Source organism: Acipenser ruthenus, chromosome 4 (genome assembly GCF_902713425.1).
Source record: "Acipenser ruthenus chromosome 4, fAciRut3.2 maternal haplotype, whole genome shotgun sequence".
NCBI classification, from domain to species: domain Eukaryota; kingdom Metazoa; phylum Chordata; class Actinopteri; order Acipenseriformes; family Acipenseridae; genus Acipenser; species Acipenser ruthenus.
Window position 1 is genome coordinate 97,453,098 of NC_081192.1, and position 16,297 is coordinate 97,469,394.

At 35.7% G+C, this 16,297-nt stretch overlaps 1 protein-coding gene across 1 annotated transcript in view; it reads left to right on the forward strand.

Annotated features, from left to right (window-relative positions):
• Positions 1-16,297, forward strand: part of LOC117967562 (MAM and LDL-receptor class A domain-containing protein 1) — a 166,919-nt gene that overhangs the window by 11,731 nt on the left and 138,891 nt on the right. Inside the window, exons 16-26 of the mRNA XM_059023145.1 lie at positions 408-522; positions 2,054-2,197; positions 6,795-6,982; positions 8,103-8,268; positions 8,719-8,937; positions 9,339-9,523; positions 9,934-10,165; positions 10,800-10,959; positions 14,294-14,408; positions 15,070-15,199; positions 16,051-16,200. Coding sequence (XP_058879128.1) covers positions 408-522; positions 2,054-2,197; positions 6,795-6,982; positions 8,103-8,268; positions 8,719-8,937; positions 9,339-9,523; positions 9,934-10,165; positions 10,800-10,959; positions 14,294-14,408; positions 15,070-15,199; positions 16,051-16,200 — 1,804 coding nt within the window. The remainder of the gene's footprint in view (positions 1-407; positions 523-2,053; positions 2,198-6,794; positions 6,983-8,102; positions 8,269-8,718; positions 8,938-9,338; positions 9,524-9,933; positions 10,166-10,799; positions 10,960-14,293; positions 14,409-15,069; positions 15,200-16,050; positions 16,201-16,297) is intronic.

Sequence of the window (16,297 nt, forward strand, 5' to 3'; positions counted from 1 at the left end):
AACTTAACCCTAACAGGAAAGTAAAAGGGGTTTACTTAAATGTCTGGCACAAGACTTCAGCAGTAAGATATTCAGACACACACCGGCTCTCACTGTTTAGTTTTTATTACTTTGGCCCTGTAAAGCAAAATGCCAGCAATATGCTTACTCTACAAATGCCACAGAAATCAAACCTGTGTCTAATTAAGTCTGCTTAACATAATTGTATATCCAATGCTCATGATAAATGGTCTTTTATGGTATGTAAGTGAATTTACACTTGAAAGAAACAGGCACTTCATGGTATATGCATATATATGCAGTGGTTTCTACCTGTGGTTCATCCTTATGGTCCTTGAGAGCCAGGTCTTTTTAATCAGGTCCTAAATTATCTAACTCACAGTATTTTTTTTGTGTTTGTTTTTAAGATCCTGTTCATCAGCCAGCCTAGACTAAACCTGGACAACTCTGCATCAGCGACAGATGACATTGCACTGGATGACATTTCTTTTAGAAACTGTGAAAGCTCCTATCAACCACCAGGTGGAGTACTTGCACTGCATTTCTTTAAAGTCAGAACCCACGGAAAAGTGCCCATGAACATGTTTGTTTGAAAAAAATGTGACAACCAACCAAAACAATAAATATATAAATAATAATAAATCCATATAAATATTAGAAAAATCCATATAGAGTACAATGAACCAAGCAAACTCAGACTACCTGCTCACTAAATATGCTGATATTCCTGAATAGATAAATGTCTCCTCTTTAAAAATATGCTAAGGATTGTAATGAGCAATCGGTCTCACAAATTCAGTTGTACCCTAAATATGATTACTTTATTAGCAATGCTGAATGACTGGGTGGAGCATTTGTTCTCTATTTTACCCTGAGTAGTGACTGTCAGGACTACTACAATATTCAATGTAGTGTCCTTGGCAGTCCTGAGCCAGAAACCTATTTTTGAAGGTAAAATAAGCAGCAAATGTCATTCCTAGTTGGTAGTAAATGGATCACATTTGGGTTACCACAGCACTTGTGGGAGAGACTGTTCATTACAATCTCTTACATATTTTTAAAGAGGACACGATTTTCTATTCATTGATACCAAGATATTTAGTGAGAAAGTAGTCTGAGTGAAGTTATCCAGAAACAAACTCCCCATCCCCAGCTGTACTGCTTTCCTAGACAAAGGAGAACATTTTGGAGTACCATTCTACTTCTGAGATGTTTTGCTCATTCAAATATTTAGCATATTTTTTAAAGAGGAGACAGTTATCTATTCAGAGATACCATGGTATTTAATGAGTATGGGGCAGTACAATCCCCACCCCTAGTCTTGCTGTAAATCATTTGCTTTTGAACACTACTGTATATATGATTATACTACAGATTATAAAACAGCTGTACATTTTAGATAACATGTTCGTGTCTTTAAGAATTGTACACAGTATTTAGCTTTTAAAAATATATACAGTACTGCAGTATTACTGCAACAAATTCAAATTTCAGTGCAACATTTTGCCACGGAAATGTTTCTTGGTTTTGATCAGGCGACTTTTCAGGCTAGGGGTGATTTTAATCATTGTTTTGCCATCACCAAGATTATGTGTGGTGGCTGAAGATAAAGAGACATTGGGAAGCAGTGGAGAGTACAGCTTCAGTACTGTATACTCCAACTGTGCTGACTGCACTTACAACAGAGTGAAGCCAGGGTAACCAAGGGGAGAGGGCAGCTTAATGAAGGGCACTTACTGAGGTTGTTAGAAGAACATTAAGTCATTTCTCAGTCAATAGCAATTCAACAGTTCCTGCTAAGGTGGAAGTTTAACAAAATGATTTTGTGAATTTGCCATGTAATTAGGTCTACTATATAGTTACATTGTAGCTGCATTGTATTTACATGTATACTTGTGTACCACAGCAGAAAAATTACCAATTAATGCATTCTTTCCTGGTATGCTGTAATTAAGTGGTAACTAAAATGTACTGTTTTTAAATGTATATGTGAGCATTATATTTTATTTTCTGTATCATTTTCTGATTCACTGAAGAATGTGTCTATTTCTAGCCTTACCTTCCTATAACTGTACATTTGAGATTGATATGTGCGGCTGGGTGCAAGGGGTCACTGATAACTTTGACTGGCAGAGAAGATCTGGACCAACTGAAACTCATAACACAGGGCCTACAGGAGATCACACGACCGGCTCAGGTTAGTCTGAACCATGTTTTAAATTGAAGGCATGTCTGTAAAGAGGTACAAAGGGGAATACAACAATAATTGTTGTTGGGGAAATACTTGCAGAAAGCAAAAACAAGATTTAAAAGAATTGCACCTTGAGAGATGAGAAAAGGTCAAATGAGGCAAAAGATAGTCTGTATGATTAGAATGCTTGTCGTTTATCAGTTTAGTGAAATATTGCATGATTCATATATATCTAATGCCTTAATAATAGCAACAGTAATCTACATACAAATTTCTATACAAATAGGCCAATTTTAATGGGATTTTATGACAATTAGTGATGCTAATAAATGGAAATTCATGTAACCCCTAGGTGAAAAACGCAAGCATTAATACATAAAGTTAAGCAGACACTGTATTTTATTTAATTATACCACTAGCACTGAAGGAATTTAAATTTCCATAGGGTTCATGTAAACAGCATAAGTGTACCGTGGAAGTTGAACTGCAATGTTATGCCAATCCCCAGGAATTCCTGTTGTCAATTACACAATTATTAGAAAGCAGTAGAGCAGCAATTTATCTTCTTAAACAAATTAGTTAAATCACTGAACACAGAGGAGACTCCTAACTTCTCTCTGTATGACTTTAATTTTCTTTTATTGCAGCAGGATATGTAAAGGCGTATGTGTTTCCCCCTACAGCAGTTACAGGCTATTTTGAATGTATCCGTAGAGGTGGTATGCCATGGCTACATTGCCCATGCTGACATTGTTATTGAGTTTGTAATTGTGTCTCTGGTGTATTCTAATGTGTTGATCTGTCTAAATGTGTCACCCGGATACCCTCTTTAGCAGCAAATTAACTTTTTCAAAAGTCTGTTTTTATAAATAAAATGAAGTTTGATATTCCTAAAACTGTTCTGGATGATTGAGGATTTAATTAACAACGGTAAAGAACAGTTTTCAAAATATAATAAAAACAGATTACATAATCTGTTATCTCAATAAAATCAAATGTATAAATTATTGGTAAATCTCCATTTTAAAAGACAAGTCATTTACACTGTTTACCACTATCTTCGGTAAATATGGCAGAGAGGGAATATGCAGCATATGTTCCTCGGAATAATATATGGTAGTTGGCAGGATAAGATGGGAAACCACTCTAAAATGGATTCTACACAAACAAGTACCCTTGACAGTGCAAAGCCTATCCTTAGGCTAGACTGTGACAAAAGCATCTGGTTGGCAGGCCTAAGGGACCAATGGGACATCCCAGGGTCAGAGGATTTTGTAAACCTATGAAGCTGGCAATCAGTGTATGAACTTTAACAACACAGTTACTGTGCATGATCCAAGCATGAAGAATGGAAATTCAAAAGACAGAATGAATTCCAAACCAGCCTCTTGGGGCATAAAGTAAGATAACAGAAACCTTGCCAGCAAGAAATGATGACGTTCTGCTGCTCATTGTTGCTGTATGCTGATTACAAAATATTAAAAGGTATTTTAGCAGCCTCCCTTGTTAGGTTTTGTCCTATTCTTATACATTATAAATAATTCATGTGCATGGCATATTGTGATTATAGAGTACTGGACATACTGCAGGATACAAATACAAGTGACAGATTCACCGTACCAACGCAATGCCGGTAGATGTATTTGAATCCTTAAATCTATTTTAATTTTAACAAAGAACCATGAAAGAAAGGTCAAACATTTTTTCTTTACATTTTTCATTTCAAACATATATTTAATAATTTCCCCAAACATATTTTGTGTGAACAAAATACCCCATTATTCCACGACTTTTTGTACTGGGAACAATACCAAATCGCATATCAAATTCTTTAACAACTCTAGTTTTCATAAACAGTAGTGTAAGTCTGTGACTATAACAACTACTATACATGTTTTTTTTTAGCAATTAGCTGGCTAGTGATGGCTGGAACTAAACATGAACAGAACCATTTGCAAATAATTCTGTTTTTCACACTGGTCGGATTACAACAGATGGTGTTATTTCCACAAGTTGGATGATGATTCTATTATACAAAAATTATGTCAAATTGAATACATTATGTTTGATTAAGTATTTAAGATAATACTGTAGAACTTTGGGAGTGGTCCTAAATTCAGGAAGTTGAGGAGGGTCAGGCAACCTTATAGAACGTACCACATTAAAACAACCTCCCTAATTATTGACCATTCCCTAATCATATTTCTTTACATGTACATCACAGAGAAATATGAAAATAGTCAGTTTTGAAATGAAAAACTTGCAAGCACAACTGTGATTATGACCTTGCTATGACAGATAACTCACCATTGTCTGGTGCTATGACTCATCAGTTAATATGGACTTTTTCCAATAAGAACAGATGCTTGGACATGATGACTCTGATAACGCTGACTATTTAAGTGCACCTCTGACTGAAGGCAGAGAGCCAGAGCAGTCTTAAGAACAGTTGCTTTTCTCATTGTTAGCCAGACGTATTGGAACTTGATAACATTCTTCTTATGAATAACTGGGGATCTGTGAGTCAAACTCTCCAACACATTAGGAACCCCTCCAAAGTGTGGAAGCACCTGATTTATTAACAGCCATCAACAGCACCATTTAACACATTTGCTATTTCAACTGTCTCCCCAGTTCTGTTAGAAAACGTATATTTGGAAGAATAATGAAAATAAAGACTTTGATATATTTAATTCCATTAGTATTCAAATGCCTTTTGTGGATGAGGGATATTAATGCTGTGGTCCACTGGTCCATCGATAAGAAATTTCAGAATTTATTAGAAAATGCATTACATATCTGATGCAAATGCTGACAATTTGCATGAGAGTACATCGGTATACTAAATTACTAGCTTTGGGTCTGAATCTAAGAGAAGAATATCTGCTTTATTTGATTTTATTGAGCTACAGATGATAAATGTGAACTGCTTTACGTAAAGCTGCGGGCAGCAAACATTTTTATTGTGTTGGGACATGAACGGAAGTAGATTTTCTTACGATTAATTCTTTAACTCTTTATTATAAAGAACATACTTAAATAGTCACTGTAACTTATGACTTGCTGGCTGAATTGTGGTATTGATTATATGTCACTTAGCCTAGCAAATACATAGATAAATGTGGTATCACTTACATTATCAGATAGGCCCCAGTAGCTGTAATTGAAAGCATTTTCAATAAGGCTGTTCATTTATTGTTGGGAATTGGTCAGCATCAGCCAACGCCAGTGGAATATCATACACTGTATCTTCTGGCATTTCTGGAAACTTGAAGATTGATGAGTATTTTGCAGCAGCGGAATGTTCTGGCTATTCACCCTGATTGTAGCTGTGATGGGGTGCCTGTTGAAAAATGGGCCATGTCTAAGATGAATTATTAGCTCACTCCCTTGTGTGCTTCAATCAGTGCCCGCTGTATTAGCTGGTATAGACTTGGGAAGGAGATTAGATTAAAAGCAGTATGAACTTCTAACACTTTTGATTGCTATTGATTAGAAGCGGATTAGTAATGAGGCAGAAATGTGCATAAAAATCCAGCTAATAAGTAATGCATTAAAACATACTATCCATATGATAACAGCTTCAGTATAATTGCATTGCAGCTGTAGCACAGTATACAATATGTATAATTACAGTACACGTGCACATCTATATCTAAAATACAAATTCTAGTCTAATTAGAGACAATATTGTTTTGTTTTTTTCCTTTTTTGAAGATTAAACTATAATACAAAATAAGTACTGTAAACTGGATATGCTAATTTGGTGTGTAAACTAACATTTTCGAATGAATGATCTAAACCAGGTCAGAATTAAAAGATAATAAGACATTCTCCATGCATTCTAATGCTCCTGTGCTGTTGAAACCCCACTTGTTTTCATGCTGTGCTCCTTGCAGTGTTCAGGCTCTGAACTGCATTAAATCTGCTGGTAGAGTACATAACCTAGAATTTGGTCTCTCTGTTGTAAAGGGATTCCAGCATATTTCTTTACAGAGTCATTATAAACTCAGCTGGCCACCATGCTGCTGTTCTGAGTCATAAGATTCAATGCAGCAGGTACCCAAGCAGATTTTACATTGCGTTAACTGCTTAGTTGATCTACAGCAACAAGTTCAGGGTGGCACCTCCTAACACCAAGCTGGGGTATTGGTCAAGCTCATCATCACTTCATACAATGCAGTATCTGGATTTAATTGAAGGTCTCCCATCCAAGTACTCAACTAATAAAGTCAACTGCAGATCTACCAGTTCTTTAGGTGGGGATTTTTTTTTATAAAGTTTCATTTCCCATCTAATTCCTAATCTGCCCATGCAGTTATTTACTAAGGCATGAACTTTTTTGCTGCAGATCTTCTACATATATACACACACACACACATATATATATACTGACCAACTCAGACATGAACCCTCTTCTAGACAGTTTGGAAGCTATAAAAAAAACTACTTTAAACACACAGGTGTGAGTCCAACCCCTTAGTGATATTTAGTTATGTGTAGATAGTTGCAGATGTTCTCGGAGCCTATTTCAATAACCTGCCAACACCCTACAAGCTTGCAGTCTTATTAGCAAGTATGTATTTGTCTTTATTTTTTGCAGGTAATTATTTGTATATTGAAAGCTCCAATCCCAGAAGACTGGGGGATATGGCTCAACTCAGGTCTCCGTTATTAGCCCCTACTGGACCTGATGGCTACTGTGTTACATTCTGGTACCATATGTTTGGAGCCACTGTTGGATCTCTGAGTATGTACCTTCGGAGGAATATGTATGAGTCTAAAACACTGGTGAGTGTAAACTTTGATTACAGAAATTAAGAATCTCATTTAATGACAGCATCTGTTGTAAGAAATCCCCGTAGTATTAAAAATTCTCCTGGACCACGTATAGTTTAAATGAAGAGTGCTTTTTAGAAGATGCTACTTGTAAAAGAGTGTGTTATTATTATTATTATTATTATTATTATTATTATTATTATTATTATTATTATTATTATTATTATTATTATTATTTAGCAGACACTCTTATCCATGGCAACTTACAATTGTTACTAAACAAAACATCACAGTACAAAGTATTGCATTGTAAAGTATCACATTACAAGTTAACACATTATAAACTATCACACTACAGAATATCATAATACAGATAAGAGCAGTTATGAAACGTACAATAAGATCAAATTCAAGTAAGAGCAAAATAAAGAATACAGTAAATTATAAGTAAGAGCGAGTTTGACTAAGGGCAGTTAAAACTTATAGTAAATATCTGCTTATATGAGTAAAGTCCAGTAAGAACATGTAGTAAGTATGATAAATGGATGAGAATGATTTCCCAATAAGCGCAATTACAAAAAACATGAGTACGGTTACCTATAAGAGTAAAATCAAATACAAGATACAGTAAGTAGTTATAGTTAGGAGCAGTAGTTGAATGCGGCAAGGTATGGAGCAGTTCAGTGCAGGTATAAGCTGAGCATAGACAAGACAAGGTAACATTAGATGTCTTCGGTGGATGACTCAGAGTTGCATTCAATCAAATGATACTATGATGCTTCATGACCCATAATAATTCCCTGCTTTCCTTGTCCTAACGCACCCGTCTGTTAGCAAAAATATTCAAGGAGTTCTTAATTGAAGACATAGTGTAAAGAAACAGCAGTTGATGAAGTTCATTAATGCAGTCGGGTCATGTTTGTGCATGAGATGAGCTTTGTTAAAATGTGGGAAGTAAACAGCTGGATATTTGACAGCAATTTGCAGCACTGGGGACTCCCCATGGATTGTATCAGCCACCTGTGTATTACTGCTGACAGTAAGTGACAGAAAGTGCCCCTAACACACCTTGAGGATTTTAATATGACTACTTAACTCTACAAACAAGTTTTCTTATGTGATTTTGTTTAAGGTGTGGCAGAGACGAGGGAATATTGAAGATGAATGGCAAGTAGCCTATCGTCACGTAACACTCCAGGATATCCATGAAATAGTTTTTGAAGCCACTGTTGGAGGAGCTGCTGGGGACATTTCTATTGATGACATTTCATTTACCTCAGGATCCTGCCCACCTACGGGTATTTCAGTTTTCAGTTTACAGAATTTATGAAGCAACTTTATGAAGTGACATGCCAAAAACAGTAAAAAATAAATAAAGTATAGTGCAGCCACACTTTATGTTAAATACCATTAGTGTTTAAAAAAAATAAAAGTGTTTGTCTATTAATATAGTTTCTGTTGTTTTTACATTATGAGGAAGCAAATTGTGATATCATATTGACAGGTATAACTTTGTAAACTGAATTGGTCCATAGATGAAAAAGAAAAAACAATGTTGACTTTGATAACTTTTAGTAGACTCACATCAAAGTTCAAAACTTGCGTGTTTCAATTTTAATGACTGAAGAACAGATTTTACAAGCCTTGGGAGTGACAAAATGATCCCATCATCCAGTGAAGAATGGGCAAAACAATGTCAAATGGTCCATGACCAAAATGTGATTTATAATAATATTTTCCTTTAAAAGATCTCTGTGACTTTGAAGAAAATGACTGCAATTGGATCCAAGCAACTGATGATGACTATGACTGGGCAAGAGGCTTTGGCAGGACTCCTAATTCAGACACTGGACCCAGTTTTGACCACACAACCAATACAGCAACTGGCTATTACCTCTACCTGAAAAACTCCAACCAACACAGGCCAGGGCAAATAGCAAGGATCAGTACTCCTGAGTACTCTGCAGGTAACAACCTTAAAACATGTCTTACTAATACCTTGTATCTATTGTCTTAATATATGCTCTGCAGATCAATCTTGTGTTGATGTCCATCCACAAGCAGCCCACCTAGATCTAAGGAATATTAATTCATGTATGTATTTTCCTTCTGAGAAAGTGCATGTATTATATTGGAGATGAAACAGTTGCTTTAGGCCTCAGGAAAAAGAAATGAATTCATTATAGAATGCTTGAAAAATTACAAAAAAAGTTATCAAAATATTCACCAAAAACACTGTCCCATTTTTTATTTGATCTGATTTAAACACACACCATTAGTAACCGTAATCATTAAGGACTACACACACACACAAAGAACAATCTGTACAATCCTTTTCTTAGGAAAGATAAGTTTCTTTCTCTTACAGGAAGTGACAGGTGTTTGCAGTTTTGGTATCACATGTATGGAGCAGGCATCGGAACACTGAATGTGTACAAGCATGATGTCAGTACGGCCAACCAGTCCGTTCTGTTTTCCCAACAAGGCAACCAAGGTGTCCTTTGGAGATTTGCTCAAGCAAGCCTTTATCAAAGTGATACATCTCCATTTCAAGTAAGTAGTTTTAAGCACACGTTTTTACATTTGGTTGTATTGTATACATTTACTTAAATCCATGTGACATTTACCATTGTAAATATTGTGAGTATGACTGATAAACACATCGGATGAATATGTCTTATTTTTCAGCACAAAAATGGAACAAAACATGACTGTATTTGATTCTACTATTTATTAGGAGATAAAAAGGTGCATGTTTTAAACAACTGATGCCATAATGAATGGTAAAAGAAAAGAGCCTTTTCTTTACAACTAATCCAACAGCACTGTGATGGAACAATTTCTGTAACCGTTTCTAACCTCCTTGATTGCTTTTGTCCTGACCAGGATTAATCCAAATTTATAAATTTAGATATTTTTTGTGTATATCAACGTATGCATTTGAACCCTGTTGTGTTTTTAAGATTACATTTGAAGGTATAACAGGAGCCACTGTGCAAGGAGACATGGCGTTAGATGACATTTTGGTGTCCAATGGGCCATGTGTACCTCCTGGATTCTGTGACTTTGAGATCAATCTCTGTGGCTGGACAAACATTGAGGTAGTTGATGAAGGGGACTGGCTTCGAAGCAAAGGAGCTACTCCCAACATGAACACTGGACCTAGTGTTGACCATACGACTGATTCTGGACAGGGTGAGAGATTTTTCTAATGAGTTTACCTATTCTGTGCAAATTAGAAAAATACAATATGATAAAATAAAAACTCTACAGTTTTGAATTTGGAAAGAAAATGGTTGTGGTTACTGTTTTCATTTGATTAACTTATAATCAAGGAATGGCTTATTTAATCTCCATTGAGCTCTAAGCTGCATGCAGTATCCTGTGCTTTCTGTTGTTTATTGGTGTTTTAAAGTGTGCATAGTTTACTTTATAAAAAATGTAAACTTTGGAATGATTCAAAAGATGTAAAGGTGGTTCTTTTTTATTTTAAAACTAGCTGCTTACCATTATATTGCAATTACTGGAAAGATCACTGGGAGGCATTCACTTCCATTTAAGTTTTCTTGGAAAGTTGAGTAAATCTGCCCTGTTAATGCAGTTAAAGATGTTCAGATTACTATTTTGTATAGGGAAGCCCGGAAACCCTTTATTACAGATTGTGAACTGTGGCACATAATATTAAGTCCATATGGTAAATTAATTGAAGATACAGTTAAACCATGTAACTTGCTTGGTTACATCAAGTTTATTTTATTAACCAACATTTTTAACATTAACCATTATTATTTATTTATTTTACCTGTTTTATTGTGTGGTTGTCCTTTAGGTTATTATATCTATGTGGATCATTCCCAGGGATATCCTGGTGACAGATCCATGCTGGTTAGTGAAATATTCCCTTCTGCTGTTGGTGGCCGCTGTCTGACCTTCTGGTATCACATGTATGGGAAAGACATTGGGACCCTAACTCTTTACAGCAATAACAGGTACTGCAGATATTATTTGTATGTTTCTATATTCTGTAACTGTACTTAGTCATGTCCATACAAACCAACAGCAGTGAAATTCCAATGACTTGCGGTATACATGTATTGGAGCAGGAAAAAACACATAGTAAGCTAAAATGAAGTTATAAATCAGTTAAATAATGCAACTTTACTGCTGTCTAAATGCTCTTTGCTATTAGACATGTAGGCAATATGTGTCTTAACCACTGTTACCTTGTCTCAATTGCAGGACGTAGTATGACCCATAATAGTCATTTACGTAGTTAATCTTTTTATCGTTTGGTTGTATGTTGCTTATAATTTCTTTATTTATATATTTTCATATCGTGAATGGATGGTTATTCACTCTACAAATTAACTGACCAAATAGTACATTTGCCACAAATATTTTATATCTGATATTAGGGATGCAACAGCTATGATTTCCCCAAACCAGAACCGAACCCAACATTTGCATACAATTCCAAGTCTAATGATACCGACAGAAGATAAAACAGAAGCAATTCCAAAACAGAACTTTTTTTGTAAAATGAAAAAGTTGTCAGTCTCAGCACTGAGCCAGCGGTATTTTCAGGAGCTCATTGCACACTTTGCTGCATGTAGATAGTTCATATTAACATCCCTTAATACGTTTGATATGGTAACATTTATCAAAACCGACTGTTTTTGATTTAAAAACCTGAACCGACCATAAACGACTTGAATCGCTAGCTGATATAGATGGGTGTGTTTCATTGAAAAAGCACAGTCTATACTAGTCTAGCACTTTTTATTATTAAGCTTTAAAAGGTTAACTTGATTAATTAAGTAGATCCTTCTTACAACAAGAAATTTACCCAATACACAACTTTAAACAAGCACTCTTTATGGTTATATGGGGGTGGGGGGGATAGGAAAATAAATCCAAACCCTTCTCTGGAAAATGCAAAACCAATAGTAGATATGGTTTGCTCTCTCTATGTTTCTGTCACTGTATCTGGGATGTATTCACTCTCCAGGATCTATGCTCCAGTATGAATAGTAATTGCAATGTATTTGTGGATCACTGGAGTACAGTCTAGCTGTCAAAAAATGTCTCAGTCACACAGATAGCAGAAGAGATTTGGCTCAAAGGCCCTATTTCCTTTTTCTTTGTCGGCTATTTTTAGTGCCCTCAGGAAACAAGCATTATGTGAAATTCTGAGGGTCCCAATGTCTCAATTCTCATTGCAAATTATCTTAAACGCATGGTGCTGGTGCTTACTTCCACTCCACAGCGCTGGAAATGTAGCAATCATGGTCTTACCTAGATAATTCTATATTTGTAGTTATGAAAATATTTTAGACTTTTATATACTTGTGATTATGAATGAGATTTGTTCACTTGTTTTAACAATTTGTAACCTTAAGCCCGGAACACATTGCCCAATGACATCACAGGAAGGGATGCATGGATGCATAAAGTACAGTGGCAATGGGGCGAATCAATATGTGAAAAGATAAGGCTATGGCAGTAATAAATATCTACAGTTTTGGCTAGAACTTAATGCGACATGACCGTGAACACCACATATGACTGGAGGCATGCATGTATTCTCTCTCTCTATTAAACACTGTGGCGGAGTGTCCCGCCCCTATATATATATTTATTATTATTTGTATTATTGTTTGCGGCGCGGATAACAGCGCCGTGTATTTCTTATTGTTTATATATTTAAAAACCCAGTGAGGATGCGTGGCTGATCAGCTACTGGTTATTTAACTAGCTGACAGTCACGCATCCTTACCAAACGTGTGCAGACTGTGGCCGAGGGTTAATAAGATAATTAACAGCTAGTTAACCCCTCGGCCAGAGTATAAGAACCTGCAGCTGTCCGTGCTGTGGGGGTGAGTGTACAGAGGAGAGTACGGGAGAACACGGTAGAGCGAGCGAAAAACAATTGCTATATTTAAAATATACTTGTTTCTGTTTATTTGTTTGGCCATCGCGCCTTTTTGTTTTGTGTTTTGTTGTTGGTTTAAATCTTTTGTTTTGTTTATTTATTTATTTAGTAAATACGCTGACCGCCGTTGCGTTCAGCTTCACCCGCCCATCCATTGTTTTGGTTCAGTTACTTCCTGGTCCGTGACGTCACCACACCTCACCACACCTCACCACTGCAAGCCATCCTGCCACAAACACACACACACACACATACATATGTAGGGAAATAAATTTGACAAATTGTTTTATTTTTTTCAAAAATATTTTGCATAATAATAATGTTAATATAATCGTATAAACATTAGGTACAGGCAAGCAAAGACGTGCAGGTCACAGCATGTCCTAATGTAAACGTTTGTATCATAACACAGATGTCCGTGAAGTCAAATCAAAGAATTGACTGACGATTCAAACAAAAACATTACACTTATACTCTTCCAATCAGTATGGATCCACCCTGCTATCACACACCTTCAACACACCTCCTGGTAAGGGGGGAAAACTCGCCCAAATCTATCACATTCTATAGTGCGTCACATTTAAGCATTTTACAGACTATTTTAACCTAATCTGTTAGAAACTGTTTCAAACTAGTCCTTTGTTTGTGGTGTTCTGTTTTCACACTGTGTCTCCACTACCTCACAAATCTTAATTAGACACCTGCTAACTTTGGCTCTCTGCCCAGACGTGACGATACAAGACTGCAAATGTCTTGCTTAGCTAGTTACATGTGCTTTAAGCTGTATCAAAATATGAAAATAACTCCTTATGCAGAATGTCATCTCCTACACATACATACATACATACATACATACATACATACATACATACATACATACATACATACATACATACACGGTATTCCATTGGTTTGTATATAATGTCTGTGCCGATATTTTGAAAACAAGACCTGACAGCCCCACATTGTACTTTTTAACTATTAGACAGAATATATTTACAGAATACTTAATAACTGCTGCTATAATCATGATTCATTTATCATTAAATTATACCAAATCACGTTTTATTATTTACAATGAAGGTAACTTATGCTTATAAAGTCACCTTTGTTGTAAATAAAATTTGTGGTTTGGTATAGTTTAACTATAACACTATTAATAATAAACAAATCATGCAGCATACACCATATACACCAACATTAACACACGCAACATACAACACTTAACACACACATGCACACAGGGGCGGGGCACATTGCCACATTGATATTTAAAAAAAATGACATTTGAAGCCATGTACTCTTTACCAACCTGTTCGTCCCCCATTACTTTTCTCTTTTCACATTTTGTATTGATAACTTTGCTGTGTTTATCTTTCTTTCTTATACAGGACACTGCATGAAAGCAGTAACACATATGGAGATCTGATTTGGAGTAAATCTGGTAGCCAGGGGAATGCCTGGCTTCAAGGAATCGCAACAGTTGACTTTCTTGAGCCATACTGGGTATGTAATGTCTAGTTTGCAGAGACAGTAAGATTAAGAAAAAGTAGAAGCAATATGTTTTAATTCAATAAGACTCAGTGCCCAATTACGTAGGTGGGAAGAGGCGTTTTAGGAAAATATAAATGCATGTCATAAATAGAGCAAATTTGATGATTTGGATTTGATGCGACTAAAACGTCAATAGTGTTGAATCAAAATAAAAATTGATCTACATTAATTATTTATTGCTTCAATTTGTATTTTCCTAAAACTGTTTTTTCCCCCAACTATGCTAAACATGTGATTTACATAGATATGTAGTGTTGCCTAGTTTTTTTTACCTCGGTAACATTTGCACGGTATTGCTGCAGTTTTCCCATGCTTTTCCCATAGTTATACAATGCATTTACAATCACCATGTTTTTTTTAATATGATTTACCATACTGTACATCCAAGTGTTTTACAATGCATACCTATGCTTTACCGTACCTCTCTGGACTTAAAGGCCACGTAACAGAAGTACAAATAAATACATAAATAAATACATAAATACATATTAAAACCCCTTTTACATTGGATATTTAGTAACTTATGGGCACTTAGGACCACGCATTATTTTCTAATGACAATGTATTCCCTTTTATTTATAAATACAACATAACTTTGTATTTCTCTTCACAGTTCATATTTGTGTACATAAAAGGAACTGGTCTGAGTGGTGACGTCGCCATTGATGACATTGAGCTTCATTTTGAGTCCTGCTCTCTGCCTCCACCAACCACAGATGTCCCCACAGTTCCACCTACCTATGGTATACAAATAATCAAAGTACAGCAAAAACAACCGAAAATGTATTTAAACCCCACATAAAATAATTAAAAACAACCGAAACTGAACAGTTCTATAATTAAGTCACCAGTAATAATATTTTATGTTCACCTTGTATTTAATAATGCTGCAAACATTCATTTGTCTGGTGTCAACGGAAGAAGACAGGGAGAAATATGTTGAAGCAAAATAATGCAAGGATAAACTAAAGACAGCCAGCAACATCAATTTACTAAGAGAGGATTTAGTTTGAGCCATATGATAGGGAATTTAATTCTGAAAGTAAAGCACATAAATGGGTCATAATTAACCACATGCCCTCTTGTATGTTCACTGTAGACAAAATATCCATACATGTACTATAAATATATATTACAATTCTGACAGTTATTTAAATGTTATGCTTTATAATAACAAAAAAATATTTCAAAACAGTTAATACAAATCTGTAATTTCATCTTTTTTTTTAATCAATCACTTCATGGAATTACAACCTTGTTATGTCCAGAAGGGTGTAGGTCATTCCTTATATTACCTAACATTACATTTGACAGTTGCTAAGGAGCTGCCTTTGTAGAAAGTGCCTGTTTTACTTACTGAACAAAAAGCAATACCTGGTATTGTGTTCATTATTGTTTGAAGTTGTGTGTGCAATAAAATTATTACAGTTGTAGCCTCTTTAAGTTGAGAGTAAGTCATCTGTTCCCTGTGGAGATAAATGTTTCAGAGAAAGTGAAAAAACAGTTCTGACGGCAGTAAATCATGACCAATTAACACTTTTTGTTGAACTTTCCTTTTGTGTCTTTTTCATGGAATGGTGTGTGACTTTTTCAGCCCCCACTGCTAATGACTGTGACTTTGAAGAGGACCCGTGCAGCTGGCAACAGGACCCGCATAATGATTTTGATTGGCTGAGGCAGCGGGGGTCAGCAGGGTCCGGCTCAATTGGACCAGCAGGAGATCACACCACTGGCAGCGCAAGAGGTGGGCAGATTTCCAATATAATTTTGGTTTTTAATAAGTTCAGCCAGCCCTCAGTGAATTATTTGCTGTCTGTTCTCATATAATTATGAACAATGTA